At 45.3% G+C, this 25,394-nt stretch overlaps 1 protein-coding gene across 3 annotated transcripts; it reads left to right on the forward strand.

Moving 5' to 3' along the window:
* Positions 1 to 25,193, forward strand: STK11IP (serine/threonine kinase 11 interacting protein). 3 transcript variants are annotated; one of them, XM_081883948.1, is made up of 25 exons: positions 1 to 116; positions 713 to 776; positions 2,329 to 2,531; positions 8,077 to 8,151; positions 8,617 to 8,712; positions 9,152 to 9,259; positions 9,551 to 9,622; positions 10,603 to 10,732; positions 10,884 to 10,987; positions 11,849 to 11,938; positions 12,730 to 12,771; positions 13,105 to 13,275; positions 14,384 to 14,465; positions 14,555 to 14,893; positions 16,773 to 16,963; positions 18,531 to 18,641; positions 19,288 to 19,453; positions 20,212 to 20,643; positions 21,863 to 21,975; positions 22,120 to 22,217; positions 22,655 to 22,833; positions 23,316 to 23,400; positions 23,592 to 23,677; positions 23,784 to 24,013; positions 24,321 to 25,193. In XM_081883948.1, the coding sequence occupies exons 2-25, from the start codon at positions 713 to 715 to the stop codon at positions 24,459 to 24,461; spliced, it is 3,408 nt and encodes a 1,135-aa protein (XP_081740074.1). In that variant the 5' UTR covers positions 1 to 116; the 3' UTR covers positions 24,462 to 25,193. The 3 variants fall into 3 exon arrangements, with proteins under 3 accessions (XP_081740074.1, XP_081740075.1, XP_081740076.1); XM_081883949.1 differs by lacking the exon at positions 1 to 116 and adding an exon at positions 193 to 294; XM_081883950.1 differs by lacking the exon at positions 1 to 116 and adding an exon at positions 377 to 427.
* Positions 25,194 to 25,394: the final 201 nt, after the last annotated feature.

A 25,394-nucleotide genomic window follows, 5' to 3' on the forward strand; every position in this document is an offset into this window, starting at 1 on the left:
TAGCTCGCATGTCTTTAAATACTCTATGGTAACGCGGAAGTGAGTAAAAGATTCGGGAGCTTGTCTTGCGTCTATGGTCGGGACGCTGTGTAAGAAACCGGCCGTCGGCATTCCAGGTAAGGGAGGGTGTGTGTGCGCGGGGGTGAGGTGGGGGTTGTCTGGTACGAGAGGCTGCGTGGGCGTTGCTATGGTTACTGCCTTCCTTCCAGGCAGCCGCTCCCCTGTATCATGTGCCTGCTGCTTGCTTTTTCCTGCCCCATAGGGTAGTTTCTGGGGTTTGGAGACCAGCTTGGGGTAGGTCATCTCTCCCCTCTCTCCCGCCTCTCCTCTCTCCAGTGGGCTTCCGAGAAGGCCCCTGAGACCGTCTGAGGCGGGGCGGCGTCGGCGGCGTCGTGTGGAATAAGGGCAGCCTCTTTCTGAAATAAGGGTAATTCCTGTCACTGTCACGTGCCTGTGTGCGAGCACCGTAGCTGCTGACTTTGGTGTCCGCACTAGGTTGGCCCGAGAACTTGTGGCTCTAAAAAAAAATCACAGCCCTGAGAGGTTAGTGTAAAAATCTCTATGCCCAGTGGGCTCAGACGCTTTCTTGAGCAGGAATTCTGGTTGGCTGGTGAACTAGTGAGTTATTTACAGCACCTTGTTTTGAGATACTTGTAACTGTGATATGGGCTCTTGGGTTCCCAAGTGATGATTCTCATCTTTTTGTTTGCAGATGGCTCCTGGGACACCAAAGGAAATAATGCTCCAGAGCTTAGCCCATTTACTGCAAGAGTCTGGTGAGGTTCTGGTGGTTTGAAGCACCTCCACATTAAAGTGTGCTCTTTGCTTTGTTTTAGGTGGTAATATAATGGCCATACATTGGGGTCACAGCTACACCATAAAGCACATGACTTTCCTGCAAAGAATCCTTGGAACTGTAGTTTACACCTCACAGAGCTACAATTTCCAGCTATGGTTCCCAGGATTCTTTGGAGAAAGCCATATGGTTTAAATGTATGGTGTGGGTGTGACTTTGGCTTTGGGGCCAGAGTTGGTGGTAATAACTGAATATAGGAACTACATGGGATGAACTGCAGTAGACATTGTTATCTTTTTTAAGGAGTAAAAAACAATATGCCACAGTTTTATTAACAGACATTATTCAGTAATGCCTTAGAGCCATTTCACATCTTGTTTGTCTGCATCAATTTACTCCCAGCGCATGCTTATGGTGGGTAATGCAGCTAATCCAACTTCCTGTTGCATATATCAGGTTAAATTCATTCATTGGCATGTGCTAATATCTTTAACATAGTAAAGCGCCATGTTAATATCTTAAACATGTGTGCATAAAACACAGCATGTGTATACAGTGAAAATGTAACATGCAAAATGGTGATTGATGTTGCCACTTTTATTTGGATAAATGCTGGATGTTCTTCAACCTGTATTCACTGAGGGAAGTTCTTCAGAGAAATCGTGCTTCCATTCTTGTGGTTGGTTATAAGGTTATTACTCTAGTAGGGCAGGGTTCCAGCCTGTCCTAAGACTCTTGTCCAAGTAAAGGAAGATGGTTGTAATTCCAATCTAGGAACCAGCTCTTTATTGATGTCCTTTCTTTTTATTGTAAACTGTATTGAGAGATTTGCAAGTCATTGGGGTGTGGGTGGAGTAGCCTAGGAGAGTAGGAAGCCCTTCATATTGTTCCACTGAACTGGAATTTTCTGTCTGTGTGAGAGGTAGTGATGGTTCAGGAAAGTCAAGAATGTCCAGTACTTAAAGATTATGCGATGAGCACAGAACTAAGACTGCTGCATCAGAAATAACTATACTGTAACATGTAGTACTTCATTCACATTCAGTAGGTGTGACAAGACTGTGGAGTTATGGTGGCAGACGTACAATAAGGGGGCTGAAGTAAATTGCCTATGAGGAAAAGTTATAACATTTGGGGCTTTTTAGTTTAGAAAAAAGGCAAGTTGGGGAGGACACAATAGAGATGTATAAAATTATTCTTTGCCTCTCTTGTAATACTGGAACTCAGGGTCATCCAGGTAAACTGAACAGTGGAAGACTCAGGGCTGCATCAACAAGGTATTGCTTCACATGATTAAACTACAGAATTTGCTGCCACATACAGGCAGACCTCTAAATTCCAGTCCTTGTAGTCTTCCTGTAGGTGTCTCATTGATCAGTATAGAAAATAGGACTCTGGATTACATCGGTCTTTGGTCTGATTCAGCAGGGCTCTTATGTTTTTATGAACCTTTCTTTCTGTGGTTTGTGATGGTAGGGAGTACGTATGGATTTATTATGGATTTATTAATGCTACTTATTCTTTTTCTTCAGGAGACTTGATTCTGGATGGTACTAGCACCTTGACCTTATTCACCTCCACACTGCAGATTCTCACTCAGATCTTTGAGCAGCACCTATTACCACGAAACCAGAACCATGGCTTCATTGCACTCTCATCACACCCTGCTGAAACATCTGCCATCCTTCAAGCCCAGTTTCTCTTTGATGTCTTGCAAAAGACACTCTCTCTGAAGGTACGTGCCAAAGTAGGAGTCTGTGAGCGGCGGGTCTATGCTTCTTGCCTTATCTTGCAGTGAGGATACTGGTGTTGATGTAGCTATATTTCTCACTTTTTTATACAGATGATAGTTTTGAAAATTATTTTAGTTGTATTTTATTTCATCAGTCACATTGGGAGGACTTACTCTGAAAGGTAGCAGAAAAGTATTAGAAATAAAAATAAATTAATTAAATATGATTATAAGGCATTATTTTTTAAAATGCACTGTCCTTGGCCTGAGTTGGCCCATTGGTCCATGTAGCCCAGTACTGACTGGCACCAGCTCCCCAAGAGCTCCAGAAAGCATGGTGTCTCAGATGCTTTTAAGCGGAGATGCCCAGGATCACACCTGCACCTTAGTACAGTGGTACCTCAGGTTACAGATGCTTCAGGTTACAGACACTTCAGGTTACAGACTCTGCTAACCCAGAAATAGTACCTCGGGTTAAGAACTTTGCTTCAGGATGAGAACAGAAATCATGCGGTGGCGGCATGGCAGCAGCGGGAGGCCCCATTAGCTAAAGTGGTACCTCAGGTTAAGAACAGTTTCAGGTTAAGAACGGACCTCCGGAACGAATTAAGTTCTTAACCTGAGGTACCACTGTACATGCAACACATTAGTTTGACGGCTGACCTATGGCCCCTCCCTACTACTCTGCTGAACCCCCAATGCTGTTAATGTTTTACATGATTCCTTGGTCAGAGTCTGTCTTAATTGGGAAACTTGGTTTTTCTCAATCGATGCCAAACCCAGTTGAGTTATGGCTTAGTTCCTTACTAAATTGGCATTCTTACCTCTTTACGAATACAGGCAGCCATGTGACTTGGTACAGAAGCAGCACATACTTTCAGTATCCTCCAGCATTTTGTGTCTGATGGTGTGCTTAATAAGTTTTGCATGATTCAGGACAGATCTGATAAGAAAAATATTATATATTGCCTCCAGATGAGTTTGTTTAACCAACCAGAACAAAAAGTATGTAAGATGCTGATATTCCCATTTTTTAAAAATCACATAATGTCTTCGAGTGTTCTCTACTCTTTGTCTGGAGATTAGGGTGTAGGCAACAGCAGAATGAGCCAGGACTGACTGGCATAAGGCTGAGGGGGTGGTGGAAGATTGGAAAAGGAACTAGCTTCCTCTTGGCTGTAAACGTATATTTGTGCCGTCTGTTCAAGCAGACAAAAAGCAGATTGAGGGAGTTGGGATGAACTGTGGTTGCTGTTCAAGAATGCTCAGTAATTTAGTCTTAAAATAACTGAGGAGATACGTAGTGGTAGAGGTAAGGCAATATGAAAAGTAATCTAGCTGATAAACTGAAGTTAAAGCGTGGAGACAGGAAGGCTTCAGCTGATCTGCATTACAAATTTCAGGTCTGTTTGCATCAGTTATTAAAGTAGGAATATTTGTATCCATTTCCTGACTTGCAGATTTATTCTGATGGTGCAGTCTAGGATATTCCTGTTCCCCTCCTTTCTCCTTATTCACAGGGGTTAGTGGCAGAGCAGAGGGAAGGGGCAAAATCTTTGTATACTCCTTGTTCACTGATAGAATATGTGGCATTCTGAAGGGCAAAGACTTGGAAGGAGGCAGGAAGTCTGAAAACAGTTCAACCAAACTTGGTACCACCTACATCCCTTCAGTGTAGCGCTCTGTGTGTGTGTGTGTGTGTGTGTGTGTGTGATAGTACTAACTTTTCTATATAATCACTCAGTATGCACACCAGTTTATATATATTTATTTTATTCAGTTAATTTACATACTGTTTCAAATGCCCACAGAATTTTCTAAGCAGTTTATAAATCCCTACAGAAAGGAATCTATGTAAGAAATACAATACAAATTGCATATATTCTTCCTCCTAATCATCAATTTCACATCGTAAGTAACATCAAATTAAATCTCTCTCTAAACAATATATATAAGGTATACCATCTAAGAATCACAAAAACCAATTGTGTACAAAACATCAAAATATATAAATATACATCAAAATGAAACATAATTACAATATATCATTGAAATGTCATAAATATTATTTAAAAAATGCATAATGTAATAGTTAACAAGTGATATCTGCGGCAGGAAAGAAGGGCAAAGGATGTGGTAGAGTCGGATTTGTGTCAATGATAGATGCTAATAAGAATCTCTTTGGTGCTGTGTAGAATCTTCCTTCTGTGAAATAAGATTTGTATCACTCAATAACCAACTTCATTAGTTTGTGACTTTTACCCTTCAAGGTGAGTTGTGTATATTGGGTTTTATCTCTAGGGTCATTGTTCAGGTTGTTTCCATTGGGTATGTTTGCTCTGCTGGTCATGAGGTTTTTAGCCAGAGCAGCAATGACACACAGATACGGATTGAAATATGCTTGCCACTTTCGTTATCTATGCTGTGAGCCTCTGGTGTTTGCATGAGTTAGTGCAATAAATTAAATCTCTTCACCCGGATGGATATTTTGTCTTGAAGTTTGGAAAATCCGAGTTCCAGATTAACCTTTTAAATGAAAAGGGATACGAGAATTCTTTAAAGCATCTACATGGAAGCTGCTGATGCAGTCTCATTCCTAATGGATGCTCTGTGAGGACACATGGAGCCTGTATATATTGAACAGGGTCTTAGATTTGTGCTTGTTGGTAGCCAACAAGAAGGGTCAATGATATCTGTCAGATACAGAATTCCCATTGGGGGCCATGGGCAGTATCCAATGAACACATCCTGTCAGTGTCAGGATTTCCACTCGCACAACAGGACTCTTCCCCCCTCACCACATCTGATCCAGAGGGTAGGGGAAAGCCTCAGAACAGAGGTATGTGGTGCATATTGGGAAAGGAGAGGTCCTCTTGTGCAAGTGAAAATTCTTGCAGTGATGGGAGACTTACATAGCCCTACGCACTGGATACAACCACAGATCTGTTATTTGTATCTGAAGCCCTCGTGACAGCCTATCATCACTACAGTATCTGATCTGCATGCCTTTTCCTCCTCCCTAATCTAGTGTAAACTCTGAAGTTTGTAATTGCCCAACACTGCCAGATAACATATTTTGATTATTATATTGTATAGGTCCATCCTTATGTGTGACCCATAGGGCCCTTTGTGTTGAGAAACTTTAAATCAACTTAGTATTTAAAGGTGGTTTTCTGCTTCACTTTGTTCCTTGCACAGCATGCACTGTCATTTGTTTGACTTCAGAGTGACTTTGAACCTCTCTAGCTTCTGCCTTGTGGCTGTTGTTACTGGTTAGATTCTCACTATCTTCGCACATGCTACTATGATGTGATCTACTAGTGCAATAGCCTGCTTTGTTCTATTTTTAATGTGGGCTTTGGTTAGCAATCTGGGCAAAGGGCCCACATCCTTAGCTGATACCAATTCTTGAATTTCACTGTTATATTGGATTAGATGCAGTTGCATTTGGTTTAATAATAGTACTTCTACAGTGAAGGGAACAGTAGCGAGTTACTTTGTGGGGGGATGAGGAACAGGGAGGTTGCTATTGGTGAGACCATGTGGGAGAATCAGTTGTCATTTACTCTGACCATGCTGATAAGAGTGTGTGTTTTATTTTTTCAATCCTTTTCCTTCAGGTTGCTCAGAGCGCAACATATGGTTCCTTACCCCCCATTTTATTGTTACATCCACTCTGGGGGATAGTTAAGCAGAGACATTAGAGATCCATGATCAAATCTGTTGTCTTGATTTTTTTTTCTTTTTGTACAAAGCAGCTGCTGGGAGATACCCACCCACCTTGCTTCTGTTTGATTCTAATAGGCAAATAATGACTTTTGGAGGCAATTTTAATTGGGAATTAATTTAATTCAATTCCCTCAGCACTGAGATCCCAATCTTCTACAGTTGCTTTTAACAAAAAGTTTTAAGAGATGTACCATCTGATTGCAGCTCTCTGGCATATAATCCAGTTTGGCCCTTAGTGAGCCACATAGCTCAGCAGGGACTCAAAACTAGTCTTCCCTGTTGCAAGTCAGACACTTCATCTATTATATTGCACTGTTGCCAGGATGATTCTGGTCCTCCTGTTAAATTCGGTTAACTGAATTGTGGGTGGGGGTGGGAAGAGACAGGTGCATCCATCAAGCTTCTGGGACAACACTCCTGGAACTCCTTCTGAAGCAGCAACTGCTAGCAAGCAAAGCCCCTGCAACAAGGAGTGGGGAGGGCATGGCGAGGGCTTTGTGCTGGTGTGTGTTGGGGAATAGTTGTTAGCGCACATCTTCTGCTAGGTGCACTTTTCTGTTTGGAGAATCCAGGAGGAAATGTAGATGAATGCTAACTTTCCATTTCTTTCTTGTCTTCCTGATATATAAAGGAAAAAAAGAAATAATTAATAAAAGACGGGGTATAAATCTAAACATAAAACACAATGCTCCTTAAAACCATTGTTCCTGAGCTTCAGATATCCAAGGCTTGTTGTTTGAGAATTGGTGTCTATGGTCTGAATAGGTGTGAATCTAGAGCACCAGCAGCCAATATAGTGTCCTGCAGATGCTGTGGATAACAGCCCCCATTAGCTCCAGCCAGCATGGTCTGTGGTTGTCAAGGGTGACAGGAGTTGTACTCTTATCATATCTGGAGGGTATCACGATTGGTTATGCTACAACATCTGATGGGCACCACATTTAGCTATCACCGATCTAGAGTGTCACGAAAGTATAGAACGAGTCTGGTTTATGTTCTATAGCTTACCTAAGCACTGTTCTCTGTGAGATAGCCTAATCTCTATGAGAAAAGCAATCTCCTTACAAGACTTGCTTTCTCATGCCCTTAAATGGCATGTGGCATGCTGTCAGGCTGTGGCCACTCAGTATCTGAACTTTGGTAGTTTTTTGTTTTGGAGTGCAAAGTTATATATATAATAGAACATGTTACCCTGGTGCCTGTTCACTGCTTCATTTGCCACTTTTGTAGAGCATGGGGATTAACTTTTGTATAGCATGGGGATTAACATGGGGAGATGTTATATTCTGAAGTTGTGGATTGGGAATCATGAATCTTGGGGTGTGGGTTGGGCACTCCATACTGCAGGGACACAGGTGGTGCTGTGGTCTAAGCCACTGAGCCTCTTGGGCTTGTTGATTGGAATGTCGGCGGTTCCAATCTGCAGGATGGGGTGAGCTCCCATTGCTCTATCCCAGCTTCTGCCAATCTAGCAGTTTGAAAGCATACCAGCGCAAGTAGATAAACAGGTACTGCTGCAACAGGAAGGTAAACAGTGTTTCTGTGCGCTCTGGTTTCCGTCACGGTGTTCCATTGCACCAGAAGCGGTTTAGTCATGCTGGCCACATGACCCGGAAAGCTGTCTGTGGACAAATGCTGGCTCCCTTGGCCTGAAAAGCGAGATGAGCGCCGCACCCAATAGTCTCCTTTGATTGGACTTACCGTCCAGGGGTCCTTTACCTTTTACCATACTGCAGGGTGGGGCAATGGACTTGTAGAGGTGACTCCTGTTGCTAGTTCCTTTCTTCATTATCACTCTCCCCTACTCCTTCTGCTTTAGCTTGTTCATGTTCCTGATTATGCCCTGCCAATTGATGTGAAGATTTTCCCCTTCAAGTCTTTGCGACGTTTAGAGGTGAGTCCCAGATACTGGGGTGAGGAGCCTCTGGAACAGGGGCTAGATGGTGGCTTGGCCTATTTCTGGTGGCTGCTGTGGGGTGAGAATCTGTGCTGTCCATAGCATGCACAGAATGGTGGGTGGGACTAGAGTGGGAGTTCCATAGTTTCTCACAGTAGCCGAGCAATTCCCCGCCCCCCCCCCCGCACTTTGGACTAAAGTAAGACTTTCTAAATCTAGAATCAAAATATTTGATTTGGAGAACTGGCCTTTATAGGAATCAAGACTGAATTTAGCCATGCTGTTACATGGAGGCGAGGGAAGTCTTTGGTTAAGGAAAGGAATGCACGGAATAATTTCTCAAGGGGAAAATAATGAGGGCCTAAAAGTATGTGTGCCCTTTTCTGTAGAAGAGCCCTTAGGCCTATGTGACTTTTTATGTGTTTTGCCCTCTTCTTTCTCCCGGCTTTCTCCTTACCTTAGCTGAAGTGTGTTCCTTTGCACTATCTGCGGGGCCTGCGGTGTGTCTATTCTCAGTTGGAGGCTTTAACCTGTTCCAAATGTGTGAACTCTCTGAAGGTGAGTGAAGATGCCTAACTTGATTGCTTTCTACCTTAGGAAGGAAGGTGCTAGAGCTGTTTTCAAGGGAGACTGTCACAGACTCACACTGTGCATGCTGCTCAGTTGCATGAATGTGCTCCCAAAGATTTTTATGTCCCCTTTACCCCTGAAAACTATCTCAGGTCAGGAGTGATTTAACTAAAACTAGCACCTCAAAATTTCTTGTGGAGTATGCTAGCCAGGTAGAGTTGCCAGCTGGCTTTCTCTTGAGCCTTTGTTTGATGTGCAGGAATTAGCTTGTGAAGCTGTTCACAGCATTGAGGGGGGCTTACACATCTGTTAGTTGCTGTAGCTCAAACTGCTATTCTAGACCTTGCTCCAGGGGCTAGTTCATAAGATGGTAGGCAAGATGCAAAGGAGCTCCTTCTTCATTGTCAACTTGTGTTTTATCCTGCAGGAGATCATCTCTGCATGTGGAGGGGACCTCAGTTCTGCCCTTCCATGGCTGGAACTACAGACTGTCAACTTCAGCTATAACTCCATTGTAGCCTTGGATGATTCACTGGTATGCTGGAGAACTGAGAATTGGGGGAGATGTAGTAGGTGATGAGAATGGCATTTTCCTTAATGGAATACTGAGACAGAGGGCAATTGTACAATTGTTTTCTGGCAGCTTGGGTTTCTCATTCTGACAGTCCTCTTGTTAGTGTTAGTCCTTCTGAGTAGGTCAAGTACGACTTGGGCTTCTGGATGGCTGTGCCATAACTGGCCACCTAGTCTTGAGGCTGCTTGCTCTATGGGGTTGACTCAGTTGCCATCACTAACCTCTTATCCCTTCTTTCTTGTTTCTGATAAGCAATTGTTGAATGCCCTGAAAGCTCTGGATCTCAGTCATAATCTCATCCAGGACTGTGAGCGCTACCTGACAGTAAGTATCTGGCAGAGGGCTCAGTACCACTCTTTTGAAATCCATTATGAGCAGTTAGCAACTACATCCTTTCTTCTTCCTTTATTGCTGGGTTGACTCTTTTCAAGTCTTGGTAACATATATTGGAGAACTGTGGATGTGGTAGAAAGGGGATGGGTGATTTCCTACTTTGTGTTTAACAAAACCACATACTTGAGTAGAATTCCCCCCCAATCTTGAAGTAAAACATTCTTGTGAGCCTGAGAGGAGACTTCACCTTCTGGTGTACTGTATAGTTAAATGTGAGGCTGCTTTATTTATACTATATAATTCTTCTTACAGTAGGAATCTTAGACCCTGGGCACTCATTCCACCACCCCCTGGCTTTTTGCTTTTTTCATACTATTAGTCTTTCAGGGGCTGTTTATGTGGCAGAGCCTTCCCCTCTGCCAGGGATGGAATAGATGCCTTCTAGTTCCCAAGTGTTCCTTCCATGATTGATTTTGTTTCTGCGTGAAGTCTGGATCCTGCCTTCCTACTAGAAACTGAAGGCGGCTTCAGCATAAAAATGCAAATGGTATACAAACTAAATTAGCAATTAACAGCAAGTGCTTCTCAAATGGGTAGCTGTGTCTGTGTTGGGAGAACTGCCAGTCCTCCTTGGGTGCTGGCTTCCTCCTCCTACTGTGATGCTGATGCCTCTCCTACCCCCCCCCCCAAGTGCCACATGTGGCTGTCTGAGCAAGAGCAGAGATCATGTGCAGCCATGGCAGATTTCCTGAACAGTTTTAAGCGAAAGAAGCCCTCTGCCAAGAACTCTCTTATCTTTCTGCTGTCATGAGCCTGAGTGTGTTGGGTTCTGCTCTTTTGATCTGCCATGTGTACCTTACGTTAACAATATGTTCTCGGGGCTGGGGGTTCACTTTGAAGGTTGTTCAGTGTGGCAGGGAGGCGGTGAACATGGATGAGCAATGTGGAGAACTGCCTTATTTTCTTTGCAGGTGCTGACAGAGCTGGAATATTTAAATGTGGCTTATAACCTCTTGCCCAAGATGCCTGAACTTGGGCTACACAGCCAGGCTAAACTGGTGACCTTGATCCTGCGGTACAACCAGCTTGATAGCATTAATGGTAAGACTGTTGTAGAGCTGCTGATATGAGGGGTAGCCTGGAAACTAGGTCATGCCGCATTGTACCAGACTGAAGAAAGGAGGCCCACAGGGTGGCACAGTATTGGGGAGAAGGGTTCTCTTCCGACATTACTCTACCTCCTTTTCCATAGGTGTGGAAAAGCTTCCCAGCCTTCAGCATTTGGACATTGCCTATAACCTGCTGCTGGAACATACTGCGTTGGCACCACTGTCATCGCTGCACAACCTGAGAAGAGTGAGCAACCAACCTGATTGGTTATTTATTGCATTTATACCCTAACTTTCCACCAAGGAACTCAAGGCAATGCACGTGTTTCTCCCCTTCCCCATTCCATCCTCAGAGCCTTGTGAGGTAGGCTAGGCTGACTGTGGGTGACTAGCCCAAGGTCATTCAGTGAGCTTCATGGCTGAGGGGAGATTTGGACCCTGGTCTCAGGCCTCCCCCGACACTATAACCACTGCACTTCACTGGTTCTGATTGTTGGTCAGTTTATTAGTGTCTGTTTAGTGGTTTGGGCATTTGAGTAAGACAACATATTATAGGACTGTATTTTGTTTGAGGAAGGACGCCTTGTTATTTAAGGATAGTAGACAGTAGATGCCTTTGACACTCCTAACATATAGCTCTCCAACTTACAATGGATTCCCTGTCTTGTAGGAAGGGAATTGTTCTGAATACCCGTGTGGTATAATGGTTAGGGTACAGGACTAAGAAAACTTGAGTACAAATTCTAGTGAACTCTTCCGGGCTAAGCAATCTCAGCCCATTTCCCACCTCTTGGCTTCACCTACCTCCATAGGGTTGTTTTATAAGATAAAAGAGGTCAAGGAACTCCTTGAAGGAAGCTGGAAAGTAGAATTCAAATTTTCCTAGCAAGAGTGCAGGGGAAAGGCAGTGAGGTACATGGGCATATCCTGGGGGCAGCTGCCCCCCCCCATCAAGTAAATCAATAATAAATACTTAACTAACTGAGGTTCTGCCCCCATAAATCCTGGCTACATCCATAGTGAAGTAGACAAAGTTCTGGCAATTAGCAGTGTTGTTTTGTTAAATAAAACATAACTGTTCTTTTTCTCCCCACCCCACCCCTCACAGCTGCACCTGGAGGGGAATCCTTTAGGGTTCCATCAGCACCATCGGCCTGCGACCATAAGTCACTTGTCTCCTAGAGCTATCTCCAGCAATGTGAGTATATTTGGTCATCCCAACTCAGATGCAAAGATGGCATAGCATTGTAGACACTTTCCTCTGGTCTACTCCTATTTAAATACTTTCGTATGGGAAGCAAACCCTGTGTGTGTTTACACACTAGTGTGTAAAATGTGTACCAAAAAAGATTGCTCCCCACTTTTTGCCGAAATGTTCTTCTCCATCTGTGAACTGAAGTTGGGGTCTGTAGCTCCAGAACTCCTTGTTGGCTACTCTGGCTACTCAGTCCCATATAAAAGGATGCAGGACTTGCATTTCCACCACAGGGAGGCAGCATAAGAGGTGTCAATCACTTGGGCCTGTTGTACAAAGAGAAACCATCTCTCGCTCTCCAACTAGGGGTAATGTTGATTTAGCCATTTGCTGAGCCCAGAAGCTCAGTTTCCTGTTCCTGACTTCACACGCTCTATAGGTAAAGATACCTGGAATGAGCCTGAGAATTCCATGTCCATCTGCAGCAAACACGGCAAAATTTTTAGCTGGGGCAATTAGAATAAGATCTACCATCTGACTAACCTGTTTAATGCCTGGTAAAGAAAGCCCATTCGTTCATATGTTTTATTTGTGTTCAAGGACAGTTTTTAACTCTTTCCTTTGTTTAATTGTAATTCTTAGAAGGCATTTTGTATAGCCAACCATCTAGCTATATCTGTATTTTATGTGGCTCCTTTGCTATGGCATGGGGCTTTTCTGATTTCTTGGTTATGTGAGTGACTAGGAAATAGGGTTATTGGTGTCTTAACTGTCATGTTTTGTTCTAATACCAGTTCCTTCTTGATGAAGAGCCATTGTCTGCTTTTGACCTGAGGGTGAGTAGGGTATACAAGTATTACTTTTCTAGGTGTTGCAGTGGAAAGAAGAGGGGGTGGGGTGCAGAACTTCTTGCTGCTGGAAACTGTCTCATCCTCTGTGTGATCTAGAATATATTGATCCTTCAGAATAATGGGAAGCCAATAATGGTATTGTTGGCTCAGATGCTATTGCTTATACAGAAGCCTCTCCTGAAGGATGTATCGTCATGTAAGGCTACTAAAACAGCACAGGCTAGCCACTTCTCAAAGAGGAGGGTAGAGGGTGAAAGAAGAGAGAGGTCTTCAAACCTGCCATTCTTACTTCTCTTGGGTTCATTCTGTCTCTTTCAGCACCTCTCAAAGCTGGATCAGGCTGCTGTCCAATCACTCTGCACCTCAGTCTCAGAGAGGGCCCCGACAGACCGCAGTGCCCTGGAAAGTTCATGTGCTGCAGACCAAAGTGACAGCCAGTCCCCTGCAGAGAGCAGACCACCCCTATTACCTCCTCGGAAGAGAAATAAGGTGTTCTTGCTGCTTGGAGTGTTCAGGAATTGTGGGAGGAGAGGAGAGAGGAGACTGTTCATCTACTGGTGGTTTGTGTACCATGTGATCATTCACATTAACTTGTTCAGGAGGAGTTGCAGGAACATAAACAATAGCAATGCTTTGGATGTGGTTTACCATTATGAGAATGAGGCTAGCCTCCCTAGGGTTTGAATGCCCTCCCACTCCTCTTCCAGTGCAGCCACACAAAGGTAATAAGCTTCTGCTTCCATTCTTAGATTAACTGCAGTTCAGTGTGTCATTAATTCCCTAAACTATGGATAACCTTAACTATGACTATTGAAAACAAGCCAGCTTCATTAACCATGGTTTGTGGTTGGCTTGTTTCCACTGGCTATAGTTCAGATTAAACATGGATTGTCCAGGTTTAGATGATGCAGCATTATTGATCCAAAATGGAACTCATGACCATGCCAGAGGAGGAGGTAGTGCAGCAGCTTGCAGGGGGAGGCTAGGTTCATCCTTGTAACAATAAACTATATTTTAGCACAGGGATGAGGGAATCTTTAGCCCTATACATGCTGTTGGACTCCTACAGCTATCCTCACGAACCATTGGCCATGCAGACAGGGCCTGATGGAGCTCTATTCCAACATTTGGAGAACTGCAGGCTCCCCATCCTTCAGCCTTGTCTGAACCAGTCCAGTATGGAAGAAGATCTCAAATACCCATCTACAGTGCTCCTCAAACTTCGGTTTCCATCTGTTCTTAAACTACAACTCCCATCATCGCAAGCTAGCAGGACCAGTGGTCAGAGATGATGGGAGTTGTAGTCCAACAATAGCTGAACTCAAGTTTGAGAAACACTGATCTAGTAACTTTGTGCAGCATCCCAAGCTCTCTCTTTTTTGGCGTTGATTGAAAGGTGGTGGAAATTGGGGGATAATTGCCAAGAAAACACTTTAAGGTTTTCAGCAAAAACACATTTAATTAGACACTTCTAAAAAAGCCTTCTTTCCAAAGGCGTGAAGCAATTAATGATAATATTAAGGTATTGTAATGCTACCATTAAGGAATGTGAGAGAGCCATTTCCAGCCTAAACTTAACAGCTTATCTCTCCTTCAGGGGCAAGTGAAAGTGCGCAGGGCCAGCATTTCAGAGCCCAGTGATACTGAACATGAGTACAGAAGCCTGCCCGTCTCGGCAGGTGAGGCACATGGCAACGGGGCTATGACCAGGGGCTGGGTGTGTGCAAGACACCGTTGCAAACCTGGGAGGCTGTCTGTCATCCCACAGGTATAGTTCGGCAGCACCAGGCAGAGATGGAGCGCATGGACAGTTTTCGGGATCGCTTTGGTACCCGCTGGCTCCAGTATAGGCGACACCTGGAAGCGGATGGACAGGCAGCAACCATCACCCCTTCTGGCAGCCCCACAGTAGAATATCTGGGCAGCTCAGGCGAGGCTTCCCAACAAAGCAAGAACACCGTGGAGGAGCAAAAAGTTCCTGAGGCCACAGAAGAAAAGGAACCGGAGCTGCCTATGCCTGAAATCCTGGCAGAAGGCCCCCAGGCAGCAGTGGAAACTGAGAAGATGCCAGTTAAAGAAGATAAACGCCAGGAGGAAAAACCAGAAGGTAAATGCTTCTGCTCTTAGCTCACTGTCCACTTCCATAGGAAGGTGAGAGGCAATGGGCATTTGGGCTGGCATACGGTTAGTGTTGAAATCTCAAAAGATGCCACCACGGTGAAAGACATCTATAGTATTTATATTTTCTTTTTCCCCTCCTGTCTGACTTCTGTCATGTCTTATACCCTTTGCCTGTGTCTTTGCCTGCATTCTATCCCTGGCTAAAGCATTTTGTTCTGCAAGGCCTTAAGCTGCGAATATGCCCATGTGTAGTCCTTTTCCTGTTGGAACAGGGGACTCACTGAACCCTCCAGTACAGGGAAGGAGAATCAGAGCTGGTCAATGTGAGCCAGATCTTGATGTCCCCCACTGCCTGTGGGCCAAATTGGATAGGTAGGAGGAGCCATTCACCTGTCCATTGCCTACAAGCCCCTTTTGTGTCTTTACCTGCCCCATATCTGACATAATATAGGACAGTGGCTTCGATAAAACTGCCTTATGGGGAGACCTGCTGGGTCTAATTAGGCCTATGGGACGGAAGTTGGCTGCCCCTATTCTAGAACATGTTCATATGCAGCTTACTGAATGGCCTTGGACTCTGCATAGGTGTGAGTAGAGCACAGTGTCTGATAATGTTTCATGCAAAGTCCATCCACCCATCAATCCATCAATCAAAAAAAAATCAAGTCTGTCTCAAAGTGCAGAGGCCCTGCCTGGGCCCCCTTAATCAATACTAAATGTGCTCAGTCCTAGCTTCTGTTACATCCCTAATATGTGGTGGTAGAATTTGTAATGTTGCCAAAAAAAAATTAAATTAAAAACCAATTAAATGACCAGAAAACATGCAAGTTCGTCTTGCCTTAAAATCTGGGTATTTTGATACCATATTTGTGGTGTGGATACACATTGACAAGTACACTTTGTTCATATCAACAGTGGGGAACGTGTGACCTTGCAGATGCTGTTGGCCTCCAACTCCCATCAGCCCTCACTGTTGACCATCCTGGCTGGGGCTGATGGGTGCTAGAGGCCAACAATAGCTGGAGGGCCACAAGTTTCCCCACCCCCAATTTAAGTAAAGGATTCTTCTTCCTAGAAAGTGCAAAAAGGTAATGCCATTCTAAGCTAGCAAGCCCTTGGCATGTTACTGATGGAAAAAGGAGATCCCAAATTGCTTGGGCTTGACCTTTATTTACCTTCTGGGTAGCTTTTATGGAGGAAACCCTTTGTTTCTCTGTGAGGCGGATTTTCCCTACCCACCCACCCGCTGCTGCCAAGAAATAACACCTTGAATTGGGGTGCTGAAAACTATTTGCTTGTTAATAGTTAACAATTCACAACTCTGTGTTTACTTTCTACCACTGAATACCAACCAGATGCCATATCTGTGATCTTTCATAAGGGGAATACTTCCTGTTCAGTGTTGACAAATCTCGTCATACCATACAGAAATTGGGAATCCGGGCTCTCTCTGTGCCTGACAGTAAGACACATAGCATTTCTTTTTCAAAAGGAGTTCAGAGTGACATTAAGTCCTCCTGGACTGAGAGGTATCATTGGCTGAGAATGATGGGCATGCGAAAGCCCATAGAGCCAGGATTTGAAGCTAGGTACATGATGTCCCAGTTCCAGCCCTAGGGCAGGCTACATTATGTGACAAGATTCTTCCAAGAAAATTACTTTGCTTGCATCACGCGGTGCCCTTAATTTCATATCTGCTTTAGTTAAAGCATTGCCATAACTTGTCCCTTGCTTTCTGTGGGCTTTGCAACCCTGCAGTTTCCATAGGCAGTCTTTGACTATGTGGGAATTTGCAGACTTTCATTGTTGCTGGAACTCTGGATGCTGAAATAGGTAGGGACTAATGTTCTCATTTATCTTGGCAGTGGAGCTCTATCAGCCTGTGCTGGTAAGCCAGATAGAAGATGGTTGTGACCCAGAACCAGACTGGATCTTTTTGCGGATCACTTCCCGACACATAATGGAGGTGGAGCTGAGAAAAGGCAAGGTTTTGCGCAAGCTGGAGCTGAAAAGCCTTCGGAAAATAGAAACCTCAGAGATGCAGTGGAGAAGGATGGTGAGTTCCAGTTGCTTTTGTGGGAGGCAGGGTTTCCAGTAAACTGACCACCATGAACTCCAGTATAGCATTGTCTAATGACTGTGTGCAAGTATTGGCTGGCTCTTTCCAATGAGCTTTCCTTCAGGCAGTACACAGGTATATTAGATTATTTCGGGTGTGACATACCGTGTAGATCAGGCTGGGCAGATCTACCAAGCAAGTGAGAATTCTTGTCAATAGGAAACTTAGTACAGTACATTATTTTCTTTTCCTGAAACAGAGTTGCTTACTCTAGTCCATACTTTCTGCTTCAAATCCACTTCTTTTTTTCCACTACTACTGCTACTATAAAGCACATGATCACATTACAGCTGGGTGAGTGGTAGCTGGTGCTGGCACCATTTTGCACAGTTTCTGCATTTATGGTTGCAGGAATTTGAAAGCCCCAGACAAAACCAGTCCTTCCTCTCACTTGCTGCTGGCCTTGGGTTCAGCTTTCTTCTTATTTCCCAACAACTTATTATTTCCCAACAATGACAGTGTCAGCCTTGTTTTTAAGCATCTAAGGTTTTGTGGTAGCTTGAGCCTGCTTGGTTGCCTTCAGATGATACAGAAATCGGAGCACCAGTACCTGGTAGTGCATGTAGAGAGGGCACCTCAACAGTACGTGGAGGATAAAGTTCTCTTTTGCCCAATATTTAGCTAATCTCACTGAGAGGAGAAAACCACCCTATTCACAGCAGCATTGCACTGGGATATAAATATCCAGGAGAGCCTTGTGGTGGGCTCTATCCATGACTCCCGCCCCACTGTGTATTTGGGGTCTGCTCTATCATTTTCTTCAAAGGAGGCATTCTGGGGTGTGGTGGGTTCCCTATATTCACTTCACTACAGCTGTTTTACATTCCATAATTGGTTTCAGCCATGCAAGCATAGTCTGACATTGGTTGCAGAATTCAGTGTCATGATAAACCTTCCACCTCCCCATCTGGAGCAAACAAGTTGCTAGTCATTATAGGTGTGAAGATGAGCTTGGAAATATGTGGGCGATGTTTGCTGAAATCTCAGAACATAAGAACAGCCTGCTGGATCAGGCCCATGGCCCATGTAGTTCAGCGTCCTGTTCTCACAGTGACCAACCAGAGGCCTGTGGGAAACTAGTGAGCAGAACAGGAGCATAAGATCTCTCTCCTCTCCTGTGGTTTCCAGCAACTGGTATTCAGAAGCATTTCTGCCTCCCAACTGTGGAGGTACATCATAGTCATGACTAGTAGCAGCAGGTGAGCAGTTCAGTGTCCTCTGTAGCTCTTCCTTGTCTCTCTCCCCCCACCCCAATGGCTAACAGAACGGGGGGATGCACATTATTGGGTTACCTTGCCAGAGAGGTTTTCAAGGAACTCCTAATGCAGAGACACACAACCTGTGCTAAGATCAGCAAGTGGCTGCAGTTGCCGGTTGGTCCAAGTTAAAGGGGCTGGGCAAAGCGGTCTGCATTGCAATGTGCCTGTGTAGAGAGTGCGAGCAGGGCAGGTTTCTTTTCATTTGGGAAGCTTGTTCTGACCAGAAACCTATCTCTTCCTGGCAGGACCTGGAGCGGGTGTTTCCTGTTCTCACACTGCACTTCAGCTACATCCGCAAGGACCGCCGGAAGCGCCGATACGTAGTGTTGGATGACCACCCTGAGCAGTGTGTGCAGGTAGGTGAGGAGGTGCTTGGTACACAGCTCAGGTTGGAGTGGAAAGGGAGGGTGCCCCTGCAGAACCTTAGCTTCCCAAATTTAGAGAGGGGATGTTGTCTCTGAGGTGGGGCCAGCTTGACTCCTGAGGACACAAGAGCAGCCCTGTCTGAACAGGTCAGTGGTCCCATCTAGTCTACCATTCTGTTTCCCTCAGTTGCCACCAGATGGGTGTGGAAAACCCAAATGCAGGGCATGGAAGTTGATGATCATTTCCTGCTCCCCAGGTACTGGCATTCCATGACATACGGCTTCAAACCTTGAGTTTCAAAATGCTGCCAAGATTAATATGCACTTGAGTTGGACAAATTCAGGGACGAAAGGTCTAATCCCCTTTTAAAGTCATCTGAGCCACCGCATCTTGTGGCAACAAATTCTATAAATTTTGCATTTCACCTTATCTGTCCTAAATCAGCTGCTAGTCAGCTTGGAGAGAAGTGCAGTGCTTCCTCCGGTGTTCCTGGTCTCCCGCCCTCTCTGCCCAAGGCTAAGAAAGGTGCTAGTTGTGATATTCACTCTGGTGTAAAGGGAGGCAGTGGTATCTCAGCTGCCCTCGCATTCTTCTGCAGCTGTTCTGCCCACTTATTGCTTTTTTCTTTTTTTAAAGGACTTGCTCCGGCTGCTGGGACCCACCCTGGAGGAAAACCAGAAGAAGGCCGAGGGAAGTTCAAAGCTCCAGTGTCTAAAATGCAAACAGGAATTTGTTGGATTCTTGTCACTTGGACAGCAGAATCCAGGCTTCACTATAGACGCTTCAGCTTTCTCTGAACAAGGTATGGGATGAACAGGGTATATTTTTGCAAAATGGGGGTCATACCTACTGGGTTGTGCTAAAGCCCTATAAGTTCAAAGCACTCATTGGAATGTGGAAACACTGTGGTTGACCACTTATAATCTGATTTTTTCTCCCTTGAAGAGGAGAGATCTAAAATGGTTAGTAGGCTGGGCTCTCTTTGGGACATCACTTTGGGTCATCACATCACTTTCTGAACCTGTGTCTAGGGGATTTGGAGCCTTTGAATGAGTAAATTGGCTACTGCAGCTACTTTGCCGTCTTCCTAGATGTGTTTAGTCCTCTGCTACATCTGCATGTTTCTATGGTAGGACTTTTGCTGCCCAGCTGTTAAATTTCTCTATAATGCTATGAATTATATTGATATTTTTTTTCTAGTTAGCTTTCCATCTTTGTGAGAGTGTTGTGTTATTTAACCATAAGTCATTGTCTTGGCTATTTGGTTGAATTCCTTTGGGGTGGGGGAATGCATTGACATAGTATTCAACTTTTGCTTTTCTTAATATTTTCAAGGTTGATTATGAGAGATGAATACAGTGCTTTGCTGCATAATTAGCCAGCGAGACCAGAGCATCAAGGGGTGCACATGGAAACTCCCTTAAGGAGAAGGCAGGGCGGCAAGGGACTAACATGTTAGACTTTGGGTCCCTGAGAGTAGAGCCTGGTGTTTGATTAGTTTGCAACTAGGACTGCGGCTGCCAGACCAGGTTCTGCTATGTTCCTCTTCTTCCTTTTCAGGTGCCACTGCTCTCAGTGAGCCCACCATCTGCCCCAGCTGCTCCAGCGACCATGTGGTCATCTTGCCCTGCGAGGGGCGTTCCAGCACTCCATTGCTTCCTGGGGAAAGCCAGCAGGAGGCCGAGTCGGGAAAGTTCTACACTGGCGAAGAGACTACCTCTGAAACGGGAACCGGCTCCAGTCCCCGGATCCAAGAGCTGAGCAGTGACCAAGGCAGCGCTGCCCATTCTAGCTCCCGCAGTTCGGAAGGGGCGGACGGCAGTGGCAGCAAGAGTGGCTTGAGCTCCAGGGGCCGCTACTCCTTCCTCAGCCAAACGGATACCAATGGCGGGGGCCTGTTGGGGAGCTATCAGTATGGCCCTTCCCGTGGGCCCACCCCTCCCCAGCTCTCCCTGAGCATGGAGCAGGAGGAACACTGGAATCTGAGTCCCCGTGAGTGCTGGCAACCTGGTAGGGGTGGGTCTGCAAAGTCAAGGGGAGCACTGAATTCTGCACAGTTAGAGGGGGTAGAGGTATACTAAAAGAAATGCCATCCTCTACCCCAAGACTCAGTATTAACCTTAGTTAATATCTTTGAAACTGCCTTAACTCCTGCCACTGCCCAGGCTGGTATTCCTATAAATAGAATTGTTGTTTTTTTCCTGCAGAAATGAAGCAGGAGCTCCATCTGCTGATTGTTAAGAGCACTATGTGGCTATTTATTTGAATTGTTTCGTTTTCAGCTGCAATTTTGAATGCAGCCAAGAGGAGGTGACTTGCTAATGTCTGTGTAAATGTCTGCTGAAGGTTTGGTGGTGGCTGCATTTGGATTGGTAGTGCCAAAGTAAGGGGACAGCAGGCAGATTGCTTTAATTCAGGCTGGGGATGGAGCTCTTTGTGGGGGGGAGGGTTGCCAACAACCTCCATTGTTGCCAGCTTACTCCCATCTCTGTGTAGGAGCATCTGTGATCCTGAAGTTACCTATCATAGAGTTGGAAAGGGTCCCTAGTCCAACCCTCTGCAATGCAGGAATATCAACTAAAGCATCCTTGATAGAGGGCTATCCAACCTCTGCTTATAAACCTCCAAGGAAGGAGAGTCGACCACCTCTCATAGCAGATATCATATCTCAGTATGGCTAATGGTCAGAGGTTGTGCTCCCAACAGCACAGGTTTCCCACCCTGGTTCTAATCTGTGCCTTTTCCCTACTTCAGCTGTAGAAGAGCCATGAGAGGCTTTCTATTAGAGCTGGGTTTCATAGACCATAATATTATCTGGGTGAGTGGACATGTATTCTGGGAAAGCTACATGGCACAGAAGGGGAATTCTGCATAGATCTGGTATTGGGAAGCCCATTAGCAACTTTCAGAATGTAGTCCACATTTCCATTGATCTATCTAGCTTGGAACCTAGTCAGATGATAAGCATACTCTAGCAGAGGGAGGCTTGCCTTCAAAAGAGATGGGCCTAACAATCTCTATTTTGATGGATTCTAAACTCTGTGACCAATTCAGGTATGACCTTGTAGCTGAAATAAACCCAGTCTGGATGCAGTAATAGCTCTAGTTTGATACGGGCACCAATGACTACCAGGTTGCAAAGTTAAAATACTGCCGTTGACTGCTCAACCCCACTTTTTTTTTCTTTTTAAAAACTCTGTTTCCCCCTCAGCCACCCACAGTACTATGGACATGCAGGACTTCTCCTCTGTGGATCATCGACTCAAGCTTTATTTGGACATGGAGGTCTTTGACAGGACAGAGGAGTTCAAGTGCTTTCTGAAGGTAAGAAAGGCAGCTCTCCACAATACTGACCATTTAAGGTGGGTGGGAACACATCTGGATTTAACTTAGACATTGACAGTCATGTAGGTTGGTGTTTTTTCCTGAGGCTCATAAGACTCTGCCTTCTGCCATGTTTGGTTCTAGGTGGCTGTTGTGAAGAATGGCCGACTTGGGGAATTCTTGGCCCTCCTGGTGGCTTCAGACACCCACTTCCATGTGCTGGAGATTACAGGGCGGATTAGGTGAGAAGGGCTATTATTGGAGCAGTTCTCATTTGTGTTCTGTTTCCTGTTTTGACATCCACTTGATATGGCTAGAGCAAAGAGAACCTTCCCGAATAAAGAAAGACCTCTATTAAAATCATATAACGCCTTCAACCCATGTTACCCAGCATTGTCTACTACCCTAACTAGTAAATAGGTGTTTGAGGTCCCCGGCAGAGGACTTCCCCCATCACCTGCTTCCTGAAAACCTTTAGCCAGAGATTCCTGGGATTTAACCTGGGATATTCGTTCACACAAAACACGTGCTCCTCTCCTGAGCTCTGTGCTCCTGACTGAGAAAACTCTTATCCCTTCTTGGTGTTAGTCTCTGCCAAAAAAACAACCCTTCTTGAGCTTGCTGGGTAAGGTGGGTCCTACCTTGCATTGACTTGACACATTTGGTTCTTCTGCACCAGGGGACAGCCGTCTGCTTGGCTGAAGAAGGGGGACAGTCACTGCCTGTCTGACCTCTCTTGCCTGGAGGTGGGACTGTGCCATCAAAGCTTGCATATGGAGTTTGCGAATCCCTGCACCTCCTATAACCTGCTGCTTCGCAACCAGAGTCACTGCAGAAGATTTCTCCAGTGCCTGACATGTAAGAGGGTGTATGGGGCTGTGTGTGCATTTGTACAAGCTTCCCTGATCTTGTCTCTGTGCTGACAGGGAAGAAAAGTAACCAGAATAATGGTGGCTTGTGTGACAATCCCAAACAAGTGCTGTGGTCAGTGCAGTTCCGCTAAGCCTGTTGACTAGAGGCTAATGCAGTGTGATACAATAGAATTCCTCTTTATTTTTGGTTTGGCTTAACTGCCTTGTAGCCTTTGCTCAGATGGTCTTAGAGAGCCAACTCTAGCTACTTGAGTCCTCCCTGCTTGCTGCTGTGTGATTTCCCTGCTGCTGTTTGGTTTCCCACCCACCCATCCAAGCCCTATGTGAAGGAGGGCTCTCTTCACTGACACAGCAAAATTTAGTCTTGAGAATTGGCCCTTCCTGGCTTAGACCTTTCCCCTGGAAATTTACCTTGAAACCTCCCAAGTATCACAGTTGCATCATAACTTCCCTCAATATCCTCTCCAGATCTCAAAGAGGAATTGCCGGCCAAAATCAGGAGGAAAATCCCAGATGTTACTGTGGAGGAAATGAATCCGCAGCATCCATTGTGGTAAGATGCCTATTCCCATTGTACAGTGTAAATGAGGTTTTAGCCTACAGGTGGTGCTGTCGTGACAAGGACACAAAGTGGGAAGTTGTAAGTTATGCAGGCGAGGAATAGTGGTTGGCTAGGATAGGAGCAACAACGGAAAGTGAATTTGGTGGAGGACTTGCCTCAGTCTTGTTGTGTCTGTGTTGTAGGCCATTGATTGAAAAGGACCTAGCAAAAGAAGCTGCACGTGGCTTGGCCAGACCCTTCTTCTACCTGTTGGCATACCTCATTCAAGGTATGGATGTGCTGTTCCTGGAGTCATTTTCAGCCTCAACAAGACCCTTGTGTGGCTTGATATAACTCTGTTGCATAAGCCGACTGTCCAACCTCTTTTTCCCCAGGGGCTTCTGCCTTTCCTGTGACTGTGCTCAGCACCCATAAAAATATCTTCCTGGTGGAAGAAGATCACCAGTGGCAAAACATCCCACCCTCTGCTGCCTCAGACACTGGCGCTGAGAAGCAGGCAAAGAAGTGCTCCCGGCTGAAAGGGAGTGAACCAATCAGCAGCATCTGTGGTGTTATACTTTACCGTTTCTCCCCTTGTGACATGAAGCTGCAACTTTACGATGAGGTACAAGTCACAGCATCAGCACTTCTTTCCGGGATACTAAAATGCTTGTATGGAAGGGGGTAAATGCTTCCTTGGGAAAGGTGAGCATTATTGCAGGACTGCTCTCTTACTCGTAGCTAAATCTACTGGTTCCTTGCAAAAGCAGGTGACCATCTCTGGTCTGAGTAAGGAAGGGCAGTTCTGCTTGGTCAGGAGGTAGAACTCAGACCTAGCAATACTTAGTACTGCAAGCTGAATTCAGTCCAGGGGCTTACTGCTGGGTATGGCCATTCCCTGATCATCTGAACTGCGCCTTCTTCTTCTGCAGGTCCTGAAGGTGGAGAGCACTTGGCATTTGCGAACAGAATGTCCAGACCTGCTGGCTGATCTGGTAGAATGGCTGCGTGTGCCCTGGGAAGAGATGTTCTCCATTGCTCTCCAGAAGACCGTTCTTGAGGTGTTGGACTGAACCAAAGAAGCTCTGACTGATATGTTTCTGTCCCTGTCGGATTGGAAGGACAAGTTCTTTTTTGAGCCACTTCCTAGAATGTGGTGCATGACACCATTTTGAACTTCGCGGCTGTTGCAAATCGCAGCAGCATCTGGGAACTGTAACTGGAAAGCTTGTATCTGTCTTCTGTTTTGACAGTACAGAATCCTGGCCATTTGCAAGACCTCTTGGTGGCTGTGTAGGTCACTTCCTACAGGGCCAAGAGGTGAGCCAGCCGCAGTCTGACCACATATTACTTCCTGTTAGACTGGAAGAAGCTTCAGGGTGGCCCCAAAGCCAGGACTAAGCTTTCCACAGCAGTTCCATGTGCACTCGTCACTTTCTCTTGGGTAGCAGCTACTGGAGATCCTAACTCTCCTGGATTCTACACAAAACTGGACAGTTCTGATCCAGGTAGCGGCCTGGCACTTGGGAAATTGTCTGACCTTCTTTGCTTAGCTGTGTAGGCCTCACTTTCCAGACTGGCCAGGTGCATATGCTGCGAATCTGTCCCTGTGCTGGTCGAACATTCCTAAGGGTTGCCTTAGCTATGGGCACAAGGATATGCGAACTCTCTCCTACACTTTGTGGATGTGGAGATATTTGGGCACTCAGGGTATGACACACTGGAAGCTACTGTCTTCCCTGGGACAATTTTAACTGTGAAACTTTTATTTTTTGGTGTTTAATAATAAAATGATTTTTAACTTCTTTTGGTTCCCCCTTGTTGAGATGATGCAAATTCCTAACTGGCTTCGATTCTGCAAGTAACTGATGCTGCTGTTCTTCTGAGAATTGCCCTGCATAGGAAAATACTGATTTTTAAGATGGGCTGTGGCTTCACAGTCTAACAGGGGTTCTCAAACTTGGCTCTCCACTTTTGCTGGAATAAAAATCCCATCATCCCTGACC

This window comes from Podarcis melisellensis (genome assembly GCF_964234715.1).
Source record: "Podarcis melisellensis genome assembly, chromosome: 1".
In the NCBI taxonomy this organism is placed as follows: domain Eukaryota; kingdom Metazoa; phylum Chordata; class Lepidosauria; order Squamata; family Lacertidae; genus Podarcis; species Podarcis melisellensis.

What these genes read in the sequence shown, in the direction of transcription:
- STK11IP (XM_081883948.1), top strand. Translation starts at nt 713, where the DNA reads ATGGCTCCTGGGACACCAAAGGAAATAATGCTCCAGAGCTTAGCCCAT. An exon ending in AATGTGTGAACTCTCTGAAG is followed by an intron (nt 8,713 to 9,151) that starts GTGAGTGAAGAT and finishes TTTATCCTGCAG; the next exon opens with GAGATCATCTCTGCATGTGG. An exon ending in AAGCCTGCCCGTCTCGGCAG is followed by an intron (nt 14,466 to 14,554) that starts GTGAGGCACATG and finishes GTCATCCCACAG; the next exon opens with GTATAGTTCGGCAGCACCAG.